The sequence below is a fragment of the Ursus arctos genome, unplaced genomic scaffold (assembly GCF_023065955.2).
Source record: "Ursus arctos isolate Adak ecotype North America unplaced genomic scaffold, UrsArc2.0 scaffold_23, whole genome shotgun sequence".
Taxonomy (NCBI): Eukaryota; Metazoa; Chordata; class Mammalia; order Carnivora; family Ursidae; genus Ursus; species Ursus arctos.
Genome location: NW_026622908.1, coordinates 40,101,033 through 40,117,958, shown reverse-complemented (window position 1 = coordinate 40,117,958; position 16,926 = coordinate 40,101,033). Strand labels below are relative to the sequence as shown.

At 49.7% G+C, this 16,926-nt stretch overlaps 1 protein-coding gene across 1 annotated transcript; it reads left to right on the top strand.

Moving 5' to 3' along the window:
• Positions 1 to 9,313: 9,313 nt before the first annotated feature.
• On the top strand, positions 9,314 to 16,673 carry LOC125282586 (phospholipase A and acyltransferase 4-like). Its single transcript, XM_048217685.2, has 4 exons — positions 9,314 to 9,518; positions 12,601 to 12,709; positions 13,698 to 13,966; positions 15,338 to 16,673. The coding sequence occupies exons 1-4, from the start codon at positions 9,510 to 9,512 to the stop codon at positions 15,434 to 15,436; spliced, it is 486 nt and encodes a 161-aa protein (XP_048073642.2). The 5' UTR covers positions 9,314 to 9,509; the 3' UTR covers positions 15,437 to 16,673.
• The last annotated feature ends 253 nt before the right edge of the window (positions 16,674 to 16,926 follow it).

Genomic DNA, 16,926 nt, shown 5'->3' with positions numbered 1-16,926 from the left:
GGATTAGTTCACCTCCCCGAGCCCCAAGGCTTCCCCCCTAGAGGCTCCTTTGTGAACTGAGTGTGAGCAAACTGGGCCCCCAAGGCCCAGACAGACACAGCTTCTAGAACAGGGAGCCAGCTCCCTTCACATATCACTCACCGTGCCTCCCCTCCTTACACGCCAGGCGTGCAATCGAGTCCTGTGGACACAGACAGGAGGTAGCCCCACAGCAAAGACCTCATAGCCCCCCAGGGAAAGCAGACTTTCATATAATAACGGAATTTTCACACGAGTTTTCAAAATAGCAGCTGGTACCCCCTCTCCCCAAGACCAGCAAAGCAGACCGAGGGAGCCAACCCACTGTAGATTTTCCCTTGGAAGCAAGAGGACTGGGCGTAGACATCAGGAAGGGGAGGCTGAGCGAGGCTGGCACCTGCTGGTTTCCTGCTCCGCCTTCTAGATGAAGTCCGAGAATACCGCTTCTGGGTTCATTCTGCCCTGCCCAGGGTCAATCACGCACTAACCAAGCAATGAACAAAACTCTGAAACCCAAGAAATGACCATGATGGCCCATCACCCAGGGACCCCTGACACACAGAAGCAGAAGAGAAATAGTGCCCCTGGGCAGTCAGTGTCGAAGCCAGCACGACATTCCTGACTCCCCCACCTGAGGATTTCATCAGCGATGCAGTGCTAACGAGCGACCCCGAGAGCTCGGAGGCTTAGCACGACAAACGCTTCCCGTAACCTGGGGGCTGGGGGTCCGCTGAGATTCTTCTGGGCTCCGCTGAGTTTGCCTCGTGGACTTCAGGCCTCCAGCACCCGGGTTTCAGGCCGGGATCCCGGCTGAAGGGGCAGCCTCTAGCTGGGACACGTGTTCCTCGTGACCGAGGGCTCACGAGCTGAAGCTGAGCCTGACCACGTATTCTTACTTAAACCTTCTGCTCGGATGTGGGAACGGCCATGGGCGCTCCTTTGCTCCCCTTGGCCACAGCAGATCCCACGCCCAAGCCTGATCAGTGAGGAACGTGGACAAGTGACATGATAATGGCAGGGAGATAGAAGCTATTACTGTGGCGGAGCATAATGGGGGGAAAAGAATCCCATCTACCGCAAGGACATTCTTTCCACAGCCCTTCAGAAACTGAACTCTCGGGAAGTGTTTAGCTGGAAGGGACTGGAGAGTGACAGGTGGAAGGCATGGCATCCACAGCAAAAGCACAGGTGGGATCTAGGTTAGGTTCTTTGGGGCACAAAGTATTCACTGCGTTCACTGGAACATCTTTAGCTAAAAGTAACAAAGTTAAACTACAATGGATTCAGCAGTGAGGAGATATTACTATCCCTTGCTTATCAAGAAGTCAAGAGATGGGAACATCCACGGAATCAGCCTGAGACGCAGGAAGATACATCTGGATCTCTACAAATGAACATCTCCAGCGCTGAGTATTGAGGTACTAAGCGGGGAGCCATGAAACCGCGCACAGATTTCGGAAGATAAACGGAAGGGGGAGGGAGCCGCTGCGTTCAGGCGGCGGGAAGCGGTAGCCACCTGCACAGGGGAGCGGGCGGACTCGCGGACCAGCACCCGCGAGAGAGCAGCCTGAGACCGTGAGCCAGGAGCACGCGCCACCAGACTGAAACGGAGCTCCGGTGTGCTCACTGGAACCAGACTGAGACTGGGAGCTCCAGAGCGCGCGGGGGCGGCTGGTGGCTGGCGGTGTTAGAAACACAAAGGACAGAGACGCGCCGGCCCTGGAAGTGAGGGCTGGGACGCTGGGTGTGGGGCGCACATCCCAGGACGCTGCAGGGTTGAGCAGCACCAACAGAAACAGAGTTAAAGTGACCAGAACATCAGTGGAGAAAGGTCCGCAATCCCTCTGTTCTGAGACAGAGGCTGAGATTCGGCCACTGCTGCTCTGACTCTCAGAAGAGGCACAGCAAACCACCAGGGAAAGCCGCCAGAGAACAAAAGCCTGGAAATACCGGCTCAGAGAGTGCCCATCCCCATCCCCCCTCGCAGGGGACACGGAGACTCTACCCAAACAGGGTTGCCTGAGTATTGGCGCGGCAGGCCCCTCCCCCAGAAGGCAGGCTGAAAAATCAAGAAGCCCACATCCCTAAGATCCCTATAAAACAAGGGCGCACGGCCTGGGACCCAGTCAATAATCTGGGCTCTGGACAACCCCGCAACCTCTCCTCATCAGAATGATGAGAAGGATAAGTCCCCCTCAGCAAAGAAAAGACAATGAGTCTGTGGCCTCTGCCACAGAACTAATGGATATGGATATAAACAAATTATCAGAAATGGAGTACAGAGTAACAATGGTCAAGATGATGTGTAGACTTGAAAAAAGTATTAACGAAAATGTTAAGGAGAATATAGAATCTCTAAGGGCAGAAATGAGAGCAAATCTGGCAGAAATAAAAATTCTATGAGCCAAATGCAGTCAAAACTAGAGGCTCTGATGGCCAGGGTCACTGAGGCAGAACGTATTAGCAATTGGAGGATGGGTTAGTAGAAGAAAAAGCAAAAATAGAATCTGGACTTAAAAAAATCCACGCCCACAAATGTAGGTTATGGGAGATCACTGACTCAATGAAACGATCCAATGTCAGAATCATCGGCATCCCCGAGGGGGTGGAGAAAAACAGAGGTCTAGAAGAGATATTTGCACGTCATAGTGCATTTTGCAAATATTAGATCCAAGGATACAGTATTGAAAGCAGCCAGGGCAAAGAAATTTCTCACGTACCAAGGCAAAGGTATCAGAATTACGTCAGACCTATCTACACAGACCTGGAATGAGAGAAAGGGTTGGGGGGGGCATTTTTAAAGCTCTTTCAGAGAAAAACATGCAGCCAAGGATCCTCTATCCAGCAAGGCTGTCATTCAGAATGGGTGGAGAAATGAAGACCTTCCAGAATCGCCAGTCATTGGCCAATTTTGTAACCACGAAACCAGCCCTACAGGAGATATTAAGGGGGGTTCTATAAAAGTAAAAAGGCCCCAAGAGTGATACAGAACAGGAAGTCACAATCTATAGAAACAAAAACTTTACTGGCAACATGGCATCATTAAAATCATATCTCTCAGTATTCAGTCTCAATGTAAATGGCCTAAATGCTCCCATACATGCCACAGGGTTGCAGATTGGATAAAAAGACATGACCCATCCATTTGCTGTCTACAAGAGACTCATTTTGAACCTAAAGATACATTCAGACTGAAAGTAAAGGGATGGAATACCATCTTTCATGCCAATGGACCTCAAAAGAAAGCTGGGGTAGCAATTCTCATATCAGACAGATTGGATTTTAAACTAAAGACTACAGTTAGAGACACAGAAGGGCACTATATTATTCTTAAAGGATGTATCCAACAAGTGGATATGACAATTATAAACATATATGCCCCCACCAGGGGAGCAGCAAGATACACAAGCCAACTCTTAACCAGAATAAAGAGACATACAGATAAAAATATGTTAATAGTAGGGGACCTCAACACTCCACTATCAGCAATAGACAGAGCACCGGAGCAGAAAACCAACATAGAAACAAGAGCTTTGAATGCCATACTCGACGAGTTGGACCTCATAGATATATATAGAACACTACACCCCAGAACCAATGAATACTCATTCTATTCTAATGCCCATGGAACATTCTCAAGAATAGACAATGTTCTGGGACACAAAACAGGTCTCAAACGATACCAAAAGATTGAAATTATCCCCTGCATATTCTCAGACCACAATGCTCTGAAATTGGAACTCAACCACAAGGAAAAATTTGGAAGAAACTCAAACACTTGGAGACTAAGAACCATTCTGCTCAGGAATGACTCGATAAACCAGGAAATCAAAAATCAAATTAAACAATTTATAGAGACCAACAAGAATGAAAACACAACGGTCCAAAACCTATGGGACACTGCAAAGGCAGTCCTAAGAGGGAAATACATAGCCATCCAAGCCTCACTCAGAAGAACAGAAAAATCTAAAATGCCGTTTTTATATTCTCACCTCAAGAAGCTGGAACAGCAACAGAGGGACAGGCCTAATCCACGCACGAAGAAGCAGTTGACCAAGATTAGAGCAGAAATCAATGAATTAGAAACCAGAAGTACAGCAGAGCAGATCAACAGGACTAGAAGCTGGTTCTTTGAGAGAATCAATAAAATTGACAAACCACTGGCAAGACTTATCCAAAAGAATAGAGAAAGGACCCAAATTAATAAAATTATGCATGAAAAAGGAGAGGTCACGACCAACACCAATGAAATTGGAAGGATTATTAGAAACTTTTATCAATAGCTATATGCCAATAAATTAGGCAATCTGGAAGAGATGGAGGCCTTCCTGGAAACCTATAAACTACCAAGACTGAAACAGGAAGAAATTGATTTTTTAAACAGGCCAATTAATTATGAAGAGATTGAGTCAGTGATAAACAACCTTCCAAAAAACAAAACTCTAGGCCCGGACAGTTTTCCTGGGAATTCTACCAAACATTCAAAGAAGAAATAATACCTATTCTCTTAAAGCTATTTCAAAAAATAGAAACAGAAGGAAAGCTACCAAACTCATTCTATGAGGCCAATATTACCTTGATCCCCAAACCAGGCAAAGACCCCATCAAAAAGGAGAATTACAGACCGATTTCCCTAATGAATATGGATGCCAAAATTCTCAACAAGATCCTGGCTAACAGAATCCAACAGTACATTAAAAGGATTATCCATCATGACCAAGTGGGATTCATCCCTGGGATGCAAGGGTAGTTCAACATTCGCAAATCGATCAGTGTCTTAGATTTTATCCAGAGGAAAAAGCCAAAAATCATATGATTCTCTCAATAGATGCAGAAAAAGCATTTGACAAAATACAGCATCCTTTCCTGATTAAAACCCTTCAGAGTGTAGGGATAGAGGGTACATTCCTCAATCTCATAAAAACCATCTATGAAAAGCCTACAGCAAATATCATTCTCAATGGGGAAAAGCTGGAAGTCTTTCCCTTAAGATCAGGAACACGACAAGGACGCCCACTCTCGCCACTATTATTCAACATAGTACTAGAAGTCCTTGCAACAGCAATCAGACAACAAAAAGGGATCAAAGGTATCCAAATCAGCAAAGAAGAAGTCAAAACGTCTCTCTTCGCAGATGACATGATACTCTATATGGAAAACCCAAAAGAATCCACTCCCAAACTATTAGAAGTTATAGAGCAATTCAGTAATGTGGTGGGATACAAAATCAATGCTCAGAAATCAGTTGCATTTCCATACACGAATAATGAGACTGAAGAAAGAGAAATTAGGGAATCCATCCCATTTACAATAGCACCAAAAACCATACGTTACCTTGGAATTAACTTAACCAGAGACGAAAAGGGTCTATATTCTAGAAACTATAAATCACTCTTGAAAGACATTGAGGAAGACACAAGAAGATGGAAAAATATTCCATGCTCATGGATTGGAAGAATTAACATAGTTAAAATGTCCATGCTACCCAGAGCAATCTACACTTTCAATGCTATCCCAATCAAAATACCAATGACATTTTTCAAAGAACTGGAACAAATAGTCCTTAAATTTGTATGGAACCAGAAAAGGCCCCGAATCGCCAAGGAACTGTTGAAAAGGAAAAATAAAGCTGGGGGCATCACAATGCCGGATTTCGAGCTGTACTACAAAGCTGTGATCACAAAGACAGCATGGTACTGGCACAAAAACAGACACATAGACCAATGGAACAGAATAGAGAACCCAGAAATGGACCCTCAGCTCTTTGGGCAACTAATCTTTGATAAAGCAGGAAAAAACATCTGGTGGAAAAAAGAGAGTCTCTTCAATAAATGGTGCTGGGAAAATTGGACAGCTACATGCAAAAGAATGAAACTTGAACACTCTCACACACCATACACAAAGATAAATTCCAAATGGATGAAAGACCTCGATGTGAGACAGGAATCCATCAAAATCCTAGAGGAGAACATAGGCAGCAACCTCTACGACATCATCCACAGCAACCTTTTTCATGACACATCTCCAAAGGCAAGAGAAACGAAAGAAAAAATGAACTTGTGGGACTTCATCAAGATAAAAAGCTTCTGCACAGCCAAGGAAACAGTCAAAAAAACTAAGAGGCAGCCCACGGAATGGGAGAACAGATTTGCAAATGATACTACAGATAAAAGACTGGTATCCAAGATCTACAAAGAACTTCTCAAACTCAATATGCGAGAAACAAATAAATAACTCATAAAATGGGCAGAAGATATGAACAGACACTTATCCAATGATGACATACAAATGGCTAACAGACACATGAAAAAATGTTCAAAATCATTAGCCATCAGGGAAATTCATATCAAAACCACACTCAGATACCACCTTACGCCAGTTAGAATGGCAAAAATTGACAAGGCAAGAAACAACAATTGCTGGAGAGGATGTGGAGAAAGGGGATCCCTCCTACATTGTTGGTGGGAATGCAAGTTGGTACAGCCACTCTGGAAAACAGTGTGGAGGTCCCTTAAAAAGTTAAGAATTGAGCTACCCTATGACCCAGCCATTGCACTACTGGGTATTTACCCCAAAGATACAGACGTAGTGAAGGGAAGGGCCATATGCACCCCAATGTTTATAGCAGCATTGTCCACAATAGCTAAATCGTGGAAGGAACCGAGATGCCCTTCAACAGATGACTGGATTAAGAAGTTGTGGTCCATATATACAATGGAAAATTACTCAGCTATCAGAAAGAACGAATTCTCAACATTTGTTACAACATGGACGGCACTGGAGGAGATAATGCTAAGTGAAATAAGTCAAGCAGAGAAAGAATTATCATATGATTTCTCTCATCTATGGAACATAAGAACTAGGAAGATCGGTAGGGGAAGAAAGGGATAAAGAAAGGAGGGTAATCAGAAGGGGGAATGAAGCATGAGAGACTATGGACTCTGAGAAACAAACTGAGGGCTTCAGAGGGGAGGGGGGTGGGGGAATGGGATAGGCTGGTGATGGGTAGTAAGGAGGTAACTTGCATGGTGCACTGGGTATTATATGCAACTAATGAATCATCAAACTTAACATCAAAAACCAGGGATGTACTGTATGGTGACTAACATAATATAATAAAAAAATAAAAATAAAAATAAACACCTTTAAAAAAATTAAATGGAGATGAGACCGATTAACAGGAGAAAATCAAATTTAATTTTGCGCGTATGGGGAATCCACACAGACATGGAAATTCCAAAGTCAGGCAAAATGAGGTATACACGTCATTCTGAACTAAGGCAGGGAGGGGTCTGGGTCTGAAAGAAGACATGTGCTTCATCGGAAGCTCTGAAAAAGTAAATGTTTGGTAAATAAATATTTGCAGGACCTACCAGAGACAATGGGACACAGAGGACATTGATCAAACAGGCGTTGCTAGCCTCCTCCCTGTTCACCATACCTAGCTCATAGTATAATGCACTTATCTATGCGATAGCTCTCCTGCTGGAGCAGGACTCCTCATAAATTCTCTTAGGCATTTGTGGGAGAGGCAAAGAGCTCTTTCTGAATCTACTCCTGAATCTGATTGCCTTTAACTGAAAAATAATCTTCATGCCAAGGTGGCCCATCTTAGGACAGCCTGTCTTTGGCCCCTCCAGACTTGTAGGCTCCTTTTAGAAATAACGCTCACTTGGAAGCGGCGGGTAGTGCTGGCCAAGGCCAAGGCCAAGGCCAAAGGAGCCAATAGACCTTGGACCGTCAGGAGCTCTGGTCCAAAGAACCTGGAGCCCGGGGATGATGTTGGCAGAGGTGATGGCCTTCCTGAGCCCCCCCAAGCGTAAGTTCATTCTCATGGGATCTCTGCTCACAGCAGCAAGCCTCCTGTATTCTCTGCCAGCCGCTGAGTCAATGCCCCCGCTTTTCCTGCAGGATCCCGTAGGGAACCGGTCTGATTGTCTGAAAACCCGCGCCAGCCTCTTTGCACCTTTCTAATAAGGCTGTTGTGACAGTGCGTGGGATGTAGGCGAGCGCATCTTACGTGCTGTTGGCCTAGCCAATGGCCATCTCCCCGTCCCCACCCCCACCCCACACGGTCGCTCACCTTCTCCCAGGCGCACAGAGCCCTGCTGTGCACGGGGCAGCAGGAGCCCCTCCGCAGCTCCACGGGATGTACCGGGAGTGTTCTGAGCCTGCCAAGGAGGCCCTCGATTGGTTTAGGAGAAGACAGGTGACCCAGGTCCGAGCAGTGAAGGGCGGGAGTGAGACCGTCAGGGGATGATGGGAAAGCTTTTACTCCCAGAAACCAAGAGGCAAGCGATAGGTGGTACAGTCGGTTGGGTGTCCGACTCTTGGTTTCAGCTCAGGTCCTGATCTCGGGGTCATGATATCGAGCCCCGTGTCAGGCTCCAAGCTCAGCACAGAGTCAGCTTGGGACTCTGTCTCCCCTTCCTTCGGTCCCTCCCCCCATGCTCACCCACAGGCATGCGCGCTCTCTCTCAATCAAATAAGTAAATAAATCTTTAAAGAGAGAGAGAGAAGTGATGAGCAACATCTCCCTTCACTGCTTTTGGACATTGCCAGGTGAAAATGTGCCCCTTGAACCTGCTGCAGCCACAGGGGACGAAGGGGGCCAGGCTCCAGGTGGCTTTGAAACGGTAGCAGGACTAATTCCATCTTGAATTCGGTTTGCCTTGAACACGTCTCCCTCCCTTGTCGGTCCACAGTGGAACTATTTGCACACTGAAAGCCCGTTGGGGGAACTAGCTGACCTTTAAATTGTAATGGGAGCACTGAATTAAGACAGAACACACTGCACAAAATAAACCAGTCAGCACTTTCTTGCATGTCACTCCTGAGCCTTAATTACTATGAGCTTATCGTAATCAATTCCGTTTACAGTTTCTTAGGGAACTTGAAGAACCTGGCCCATGTTTATTGAAGACGTTTGATTGATTGGTCAAGCCGTGGTGGAGCTGTGGCTGGTCTCTTTTCCATTCCTCTTCTCCTTTCAAAGTCCTGCCTGCATGGATACGGGACAGTGGTTTTTTGGGGACATCAGTATACCATCGTCTCGGTTTGCCGGCTTTCTTGAGAAAAATCGCTTTTCTTGCCCCAACACTTTGTCTCTCTCCATTTATTGGCCTGTCCTGCAGTGAGCAGATCGGACCCGGGTTCAACAACAAGCCACAGTGATTCTGTCTTTTGAGTCACGTAAGCACCGGCCCTTCCATTTAGAGCAAATGTTTAGTATCCCTGGGGGAAAAATGTTTATGTGGCTCCTGGGTGACTCAGCTGGTTACCAGTCTGACTCTTGACCTCAGATGAGGTCCGCATCTCAGGATCAGGAATGTGAGTCCTGCTTTGGACTCCAACCTGGGTGTGGAGCCTACTATAAAAAGAAAAGATTCGTCTGTGATAGTTTTTAAATAGTATCAAAAGGAAAGTGAAAGCAAAACTCTCAACTTTGGTATAAAAGTCGGTCCACATGTAGCAGGACAGCAGACACGACCATGGCTGAGGTAAGCCCCTGGAACTTTCTATTTGCGGCTCTCCAGCAGCAGGGCAGCCCCCTCCTGTAAAGGCCTGAGTCTGGGTGTCTGGTCTGGGCCACACTGAACTGCAGAGTTTGGAAAGGCTTTTGAAGGAGGTTATGGAAAAGTCTTGGGTGTTTCAAAGTCCCTATTCCTGCAGCACAGTGAGGGCTTCGGTCCCAGTGAGCCTCCCCTCTCATCTCAGCATGGGGGGCTCAGGGGCTCTCGGGGAAGGAGCTGTGGCTGCCTGGGGGCTTGGCCCGCCTGAGCTGGGAAGCACCTGGTGTTTGGGCCGAGGGGGGTGACCAGAATTGGGGATCCCCAATGTGCCTGTCTCCCTCACTGGGAGAGTTCAGTGCCTGCTCAGTTCTCTCCTTCTCTCTCCTCTTCCCTCTTTGGCATCTGTCCTGCCTCGGTAAGGATGCTTCCATTCCAGCTTTCTGACTCCGGATCTCCCTTCCTGTCGGCCCTGATACGCAGATCCACAAAAGATCCAGGCAGGGGCAGGTCGGACTCCGTGGTTCGTGTGCACTGAAGGGGAAGGAGTTGAACTCAGGCAATTCGGGGAAATGAGGCCATTCTGGGAAGAAGCTGCCCACTCCGCACACCTGAGGGCCTGGGGTGGGGCCAGGGCCTGATTGCTGCCAAAAGAAATCCGCCTTTGTTGCCTGGGCAGCCTCTCCTCCTCAAGGCGGGGCCCGGGGTCACATTTGATCGGCCACCAGCTACTGTGCAGGGTGTCTGGCCCTGATCCTAGCCAGACGTTGACTCTCAGAGTGAAAAATCCCCTTTTGATTCCCCCATGGCGACCATCCCTGTGCCTGCTGTGCCCTGGCCGAGAGGGGAGGAGCTGGGGCCCGGGTCCTGGCCCTGCTCATCCTCCAGCCCCTCTTTCACGTAGATTCCCTTGGCCCTGTTCCAGGCCAGGCCCTTCACAGCTGCTGGAGAGGAAGGGGCCGGGGGCAGCACCCAGGATCCTGCCCCAGTGGAGCTCAAAGAGCAGAGGGAGGTGCAGACAGACACAGGGATCCCCGCAGGATGTGATCTGTGCCGAGGGAGGGGCAGGTCCCAGGGCCTGGGGACCCAGAGAGTTGCCGCTGAGCCAGGCTGGGTGCTGAGGGCAGCTGCTCAGAGAGGGCTGGGCGGTGCGGGGGAGAAGAGGAGGGAGGAGTGGGCAAGACGACTGGAGGGCCAGCTGTGCGGAGGGGCGGAGGCAGGAGCCAGCTCTGTGGTGAGGAGAAGGGCAAGCCAGTCAGCCCGGGGGCAGAGGGCATCCAGGGTGAGGAGGGCTGAGGAAGGTTTGGTCAGGAGGGTTGGGCACCTGTGAGCTGCCCAAAGTGCGTGTCCCATGCCCTGAGGCCACGGGAAGATCATGGTCAGATGTGCCCTTTGGGAAGGCCACCGTGGGTCCTGGGGAGACTGGATGTGGGGTAGCAGGCACAGGAGACCAGGGTGGGAGTGGGGGTCCAGTCAAGAGGATGTAGGGTCCGGGCACCTGGCTAAGTCAGAAGAGCATGTGACTCGTGTTCTTGGAGTGGTGAGTCGAGCCCCATGTTGGGTGTGGAAATTACTAGAATAAATAAAATTAAAAAATAATAATAAAGGCTCAACTTCATGGAGTGGGGTCAGGTCTCAGATTCAGGCGCAGAGACTGCCCTGATGAATTCAGAGGGTGAGAAGTGGACCAGATGAATTCAGGAGAAAGTCCGGGGTCGGCCTTGGTTGTTGGATGCTGGCATGACCAAGAGGACTAAGGAAAGCTGACCACGGGTCTCTGGTTAGGTGGCCTGCACTGAGAGGGAGCGGTGTGTGGTTTGCTGAGGGCAGGCCCAGAGAGGGAGAGAAACTGAAACATTCTCAAATCAGATGCTGTGGCCCCCTGGGGTGACGGTGGGGGACACTGAGGAGCAGGAAAGAGGTGTGGAGGGGGAGGGAGGCAGGGAAAATCACGGGGAGAAGGGGCAGCTCAGCTGAGTGCTCTTGGCCAAGCCCCTCTCTCTGATCTTCAGTTGCCCACCTGAGCAATGGGCTGATGCTTCCTTCCCCTGGGGCTGCGGGAAAAGTGCCCACAGAGGCGAGCTTTGTGCACGCTGGGTGTAAGCCCCCAGGGCCAGAAGCTGCCAGCCCTACAGAGCCTCGGGTCCCCTCAGGTTGCTGTCAGCTCGTGTCTGTCATGTTGGCACCTCCAAGGGCGGGTGTCCTGGGACTGGAGGGGATGGCGTCTGAGGAGAGGCAGGTGTCTGTCGCGGCCGTGGACAAGGAGGGCCAAGAGGTGTGACGAGGACCTGCGAAGGGTCGAGAAGCTGGTGACTCTCCTCTCTGACTGCTGGGGAGGGGTCTGGGGCTCCCAGGCTCCGCGAAGGGGTTTTCATCCAGGTGGTCAGGTCCACACTCTCAGGAGCAGGTGTGCAATGCGCCTGCACACGCACACTCACAGCCTCGGTGTGCACCTGCATCTGCCCGACACACACACGCAACCCCAACGTATACACACACAGATGTGCGCCTGCGTACGCCCGACACACACACGCAACCTCAACGTATACACGCACAGATGTGCGCCTGCGTACGCCCGACACACACACACACACACACACACACACACGCAACCCCAACGTATACACACACACAGATGTGCGCCTGCGTACGCCCGACACACACATGCAAACCCAACATAGACACTCACGTAGTTGTGCATGGACAAGGAACACTACACTCAGAACACACATACACCACATGTGCATACACACACTTGTGTTCCCTCACCCACACCCTGTACAACACGAGTGCACACATACATACATAATAATACACGCACGCTGAACAAATCTCCACTCTCCCGTTCCACAAGGTCCATTTCTCCAGGCTTCCAGCCCCCGGTTCTTCAGAACCTCTCGAAGTGACAGCAGGATGAGGACCCCACAGGGGCCAGGGGGGCCCCTCCCACTGCAGGCTCTCACCAATGATGAACATCACGCAGTGGGGCCCCGGCCAAGCTGCAGGACCCCAGCTGGGCTCTTGAATGTTGCCTAGAAGGCTGCCTACACCATCCTGGGTTTTTGTGTTGCAGTTTGGTGAAGAACCCAAGCCCGGAGACCTGATTCAGATTTTCCGCATTGGCTATGAGCACTGGGCCATCTATGTGGGAAATGGTTATGTGATCCATCTGGCTCCTCCGAGTAAGCGCTGTTGGAAATACTATTTTCAAAATATTTGTTACCATCATGAGAACAATTAGAGGAAAGAGCTGAGCCAGGGAAACCTGACTCGGTTTCTCCCTGAGCTTTTGTGAGCAGACCGTACATCCATACCCCGCTGAGTAATTGAGCGGAGTCCCATAGGTCTGCGGGCGGGAAGTCACGTGGAATGCACATTCCAAGGATGGGGATGAGATGAGGAGCCTCTGATTGCTGGAGACCAGCTCATGGTCACTGGTGGTCACATTGCCTGGATGACCTCCCCACCACCAGTATTCTGATTTTCTTTCTTTTTTTTTTAAAGATTTATTTTTATTTATTCGACAGAGATAGAGACAGCCAGCAAGAGAGGGAACACAAGCAGGGGGAGTGGGAGAGGAAGAAGCAGGCTCATAGCAGAGGAGCCTGATGTGGGGCTCGATCCCATAACGCTGGGATCACGCCCTGAGCCGAAGGCAGACGCCTAACCGCTGTGCCACCCAGGTGCCCCAGTATTCTGATTTTCAAATGGAGATAATATATACCTCAAAAATTAAGAGGTGATGAAGTAATACATGGAAAGTAAACAGTGTGTGATCAAATAAATTGGATCTCTTTCTGAAATGCACACATGCACAAAATTGAATAAATAGTAAATATTTGACTATCACTGTTTATAGTGGCAAAAATCTTTGAACAACCCAAATGTTCAATAATAGAGCTGGATCAGATCGATGACCCATATCCCTGTGATGGAAGACAATGCCACTGCGTATGCAATCATGCCATTCTCTGACTTGAAAAAATATCCACAGCCTGTTCAGTAAAAAGAACAAAATCTGAGAATGCTCCAATCGCATTTGTGAAAAGACAAACATCAGGGCCTCAGTAGAGCACTCCCTTGGTTCTCTTCCTCGTCCCGCCCCTTCTCCCTCCCTGTCTCGCCTTCCCCTGCAGCTCCCCGTGACCATGGTGGTGTCTCTGATTCCAGGTGAGTACCCAGGGGCTGGCTCCAGCAGCGTATTCTCTGTTCTGAGCAACAGGGCGGTGGTGAAACGGGAGCGCCTGAAGGATGTGGTGGGGGGCTGCCGCTATAGGGTCAACAACCTCTTGGATGACAAGTATACACCACGACCTGTGAACCACATCATTTACTCTGCAAAGGCGAAAGTTGGTCAGGAGATAGAATACAGTCTTCTGCGCAGGAACTGTGAGCACTTTGTCACCGACCTGAGATATGGTGTGCCCGAGTGCAGACAGGTAAGGTCCTCTTTGAGACGATCCGTCTCCCTCCTGGTGGTCCCCTTGGGGTGGCGGTGACCAAGCTGTGCAGGCAGAGGGAAGAGTCACCGTGCCACACTAGCTGGGAGTCAGGAGGTCTGAGCTCAACTCTTCAATCAGCCTCTGATGCACGCGGCTCTGTGGACAGGTCACTCCCTCCCTGGGCCTCAGTTTCCCCATGTGTGGGAGGAGGAGTTGGATGGAGGACCTCTGGAGGCCTGCCAGCTGACCTTCTAGGATCCTTCACCTCTAGGATCCACACTAAAGGCAGCTCTTGATGCCCCGAAGGGATGTCAGGAAGAGTGTGGGCCAAGCCAGCACCATGACAGCTCTCCTAAGGCCCCGGAGAGCACTCAGGCAAGGGATGCTCAAGGTCCATGGGCCTGTGTACGAGCTCAAGGATTCGTTTATGGAAGATCTGGGGCACAGCTTCCATGCCCACCCGTTCTGGCTTCCACGTTTCTTGTCCCCAAAACGCACCGCTAATAAGTGGCAGAGGCAAGATTCCGACCCTAGCTGTCCTTCTCTGGAGTCCCCACTCCCTACCCCCGAACTGCAGCACCTCCAGGGCTAATAATTGAAGGTAGAGCGACACCACCACTCTGAGTTGTGTCATTTCTTTAAGAACTCCTAAAGAGCACCTCTGTGCCTGGCAGAACCAGGTGTGGGGGATGCAGCGAGGAACAAGACGAGTGACACACGTGAGGTCCTTGCTCTCCCGGGGGGCACAGGTGTGACATGGGAAGATTCGAGAGCCGTTCCTGAGCCACCTTGCACTTGCTGCACGGGCTCCCTGATGGCCGCAGGCTCTCAGCCATCCCGCCTGCATCTCCTGGGCCTTCCCACCCCGCGCTCTGGGGATTCAGGTGCTTTAAATGCCCAAAAGTGGATGGAGTTGCCCTCAGGCCCACATACAGCCCTGGCCAGCGGGCTCCATCCAGTGGCTCTTTCCCCTTCCAACCTTCTTCTCCCCGTTTCCCTGCCAAAATTTGTTGTTGTTGTTGTTGTTGTTTTTAAAAATCTTATTTATTTATTGAACAGAGAGCGAGAGAGCACGAGCTGGGGGAACAGGGAGAACAGCAGAGGGAGAGGGAGAAGCAGTCACCCCCTGAGCAGGGAACCTGATGCAGGGCTTGATCCCAGGACCCTGAGATCAGGACCTGAGCTGAAGGCAGACGCTTAACCATCTGAGCCACCCAGGCACCCATCCCTGCCAGTATCTGTAGACTCCTGAGTTTGTCAAGTGGGCCAAGGGGCCCGTGAGTTCCCTTGAGCTGGCTGTTCTTGTTGAATGTACAGCCTGTCTTCGGATTCCTGACAGAGTGTGACCTCCCCTCCTCTCTCCTGCAGGTCAGAGATGCCGTCGTGGCGACTGGCATCGCAGGAGCGGGCTTAGCACTCGTTGCCGCCTTTGCACTCATGGCAAGAAACAACAAGCAGAAGCAATAAGCTGAGGGGCCCGTCCGGTCAGCAGGGACTTTACACATGTACGGGGTCTGGTTGGGCCAGAGCTTTGGTTTGTGGATTTCATTCTGTTTTATAATAAGGCTTATTTTTACAGAATAAAATAAAGCCCAACAAGAGAGCCCTTCACTGGAGGAAACTCAGCAAGAACTTCCTGGTGTGAAGTCTGTGGAGGGCGCGGCTGGGCTCCGGGACTGGCCACACCAGGTGGCGCCCTGGGCCTTCGGTGCTTTTCTCTAGCTTTCTCTCTGGGGCTGTGTTCGCTGTCTTCCAGGAGCCCGTCCTGCTCCAGCTATTTCAAGTTGTAGGTATTTCTGGGTGTGGGGAGACGGGGGAGCAGGGGGAGACACGCGGCCCTGGCTGAGAGGCAAGAACAGGAACCATCAGACAACCAGGACCCTTGGCCTGGAACTGGAGGCAGCCGGCTTCTCGACTCCGCGGCTGGTGTCCGTAAGTTCCGCAGAGTCAAAACCAAAGCACAGCCAAGCTCTTCCTGGAGGAAACTCAGTCTCATGAAGTCCTCTCCTTCTCCCTCTGCTCTGCACACCTTTCCTTGGCCTCCTCGCGTCTGCCCCCAGGCCCCTGCTCCCTTTCCACGTGGGCAGCTTGCAGACACACACACACAAGTACAAAACCCACACTCTCTCTGTGTAATTCTGAAATCCAAAAAGCTCTACAAACCCAAGTTAGGCGGCAAACTCCCTTGAAGGAAAACCCGCCTAGAACGGATCTGAGGCTTTTCGTAAGCTTCATGTACCCCATTTCGTGACTCGGTCACGCCTCTCACTGCAGAAACAGCAGCATGTTTCCTTAGGAGCAAACACCTGAGCGCCCATTCCCGTCCTTGACCTCATGCACCATATTTTCTATTGGAAACCCAAAAAATATCAAATCCCAAAACACACGTAGTCTCAAAGGGTTTGCATGAGCCTTGTTGTCCCATGTTTCCTATTTCCTGTAGAGATAGCTAGGGTTTTACAAAGAAACAGAACAAAAAGGCTATATTCAAACCTGATATGTGGTTACCTCTGGGGACCAGGAAGGGGGACTTCAGTTTTAACTGAGGCACCCCGAGTTTTTGCAAGAACGACATCATTTCTTATTGCATGGAGCACTGGGCGTTATATGCAAATAATGAATCATGAAACACGACATCAAAAACTAAGGATGTACTGTATGGGGACTAAGCTAACAAAATAAAAATTATTATTAAAAAAAGAAAGAACAACATCATTTCTCATTTCATCATATTACGCTATTAACTCTTAAAAATACAGAAACGACCAGAGTGACAGATGTCATCTTACTAATGATAGAGCTAAATGCAGCCTCTAGGAAGAAGGCATAGAGGGAAGGAGGGTCTCCACCAGAAACGCTACTGGAAACAGGGTCTTCACAGAGGTAATCATGTTAAGACGAGGTCATCAGGGTGAGCCCTAAGCCAACATGACTGTGTCCTTATCAGAAAAGGTAAC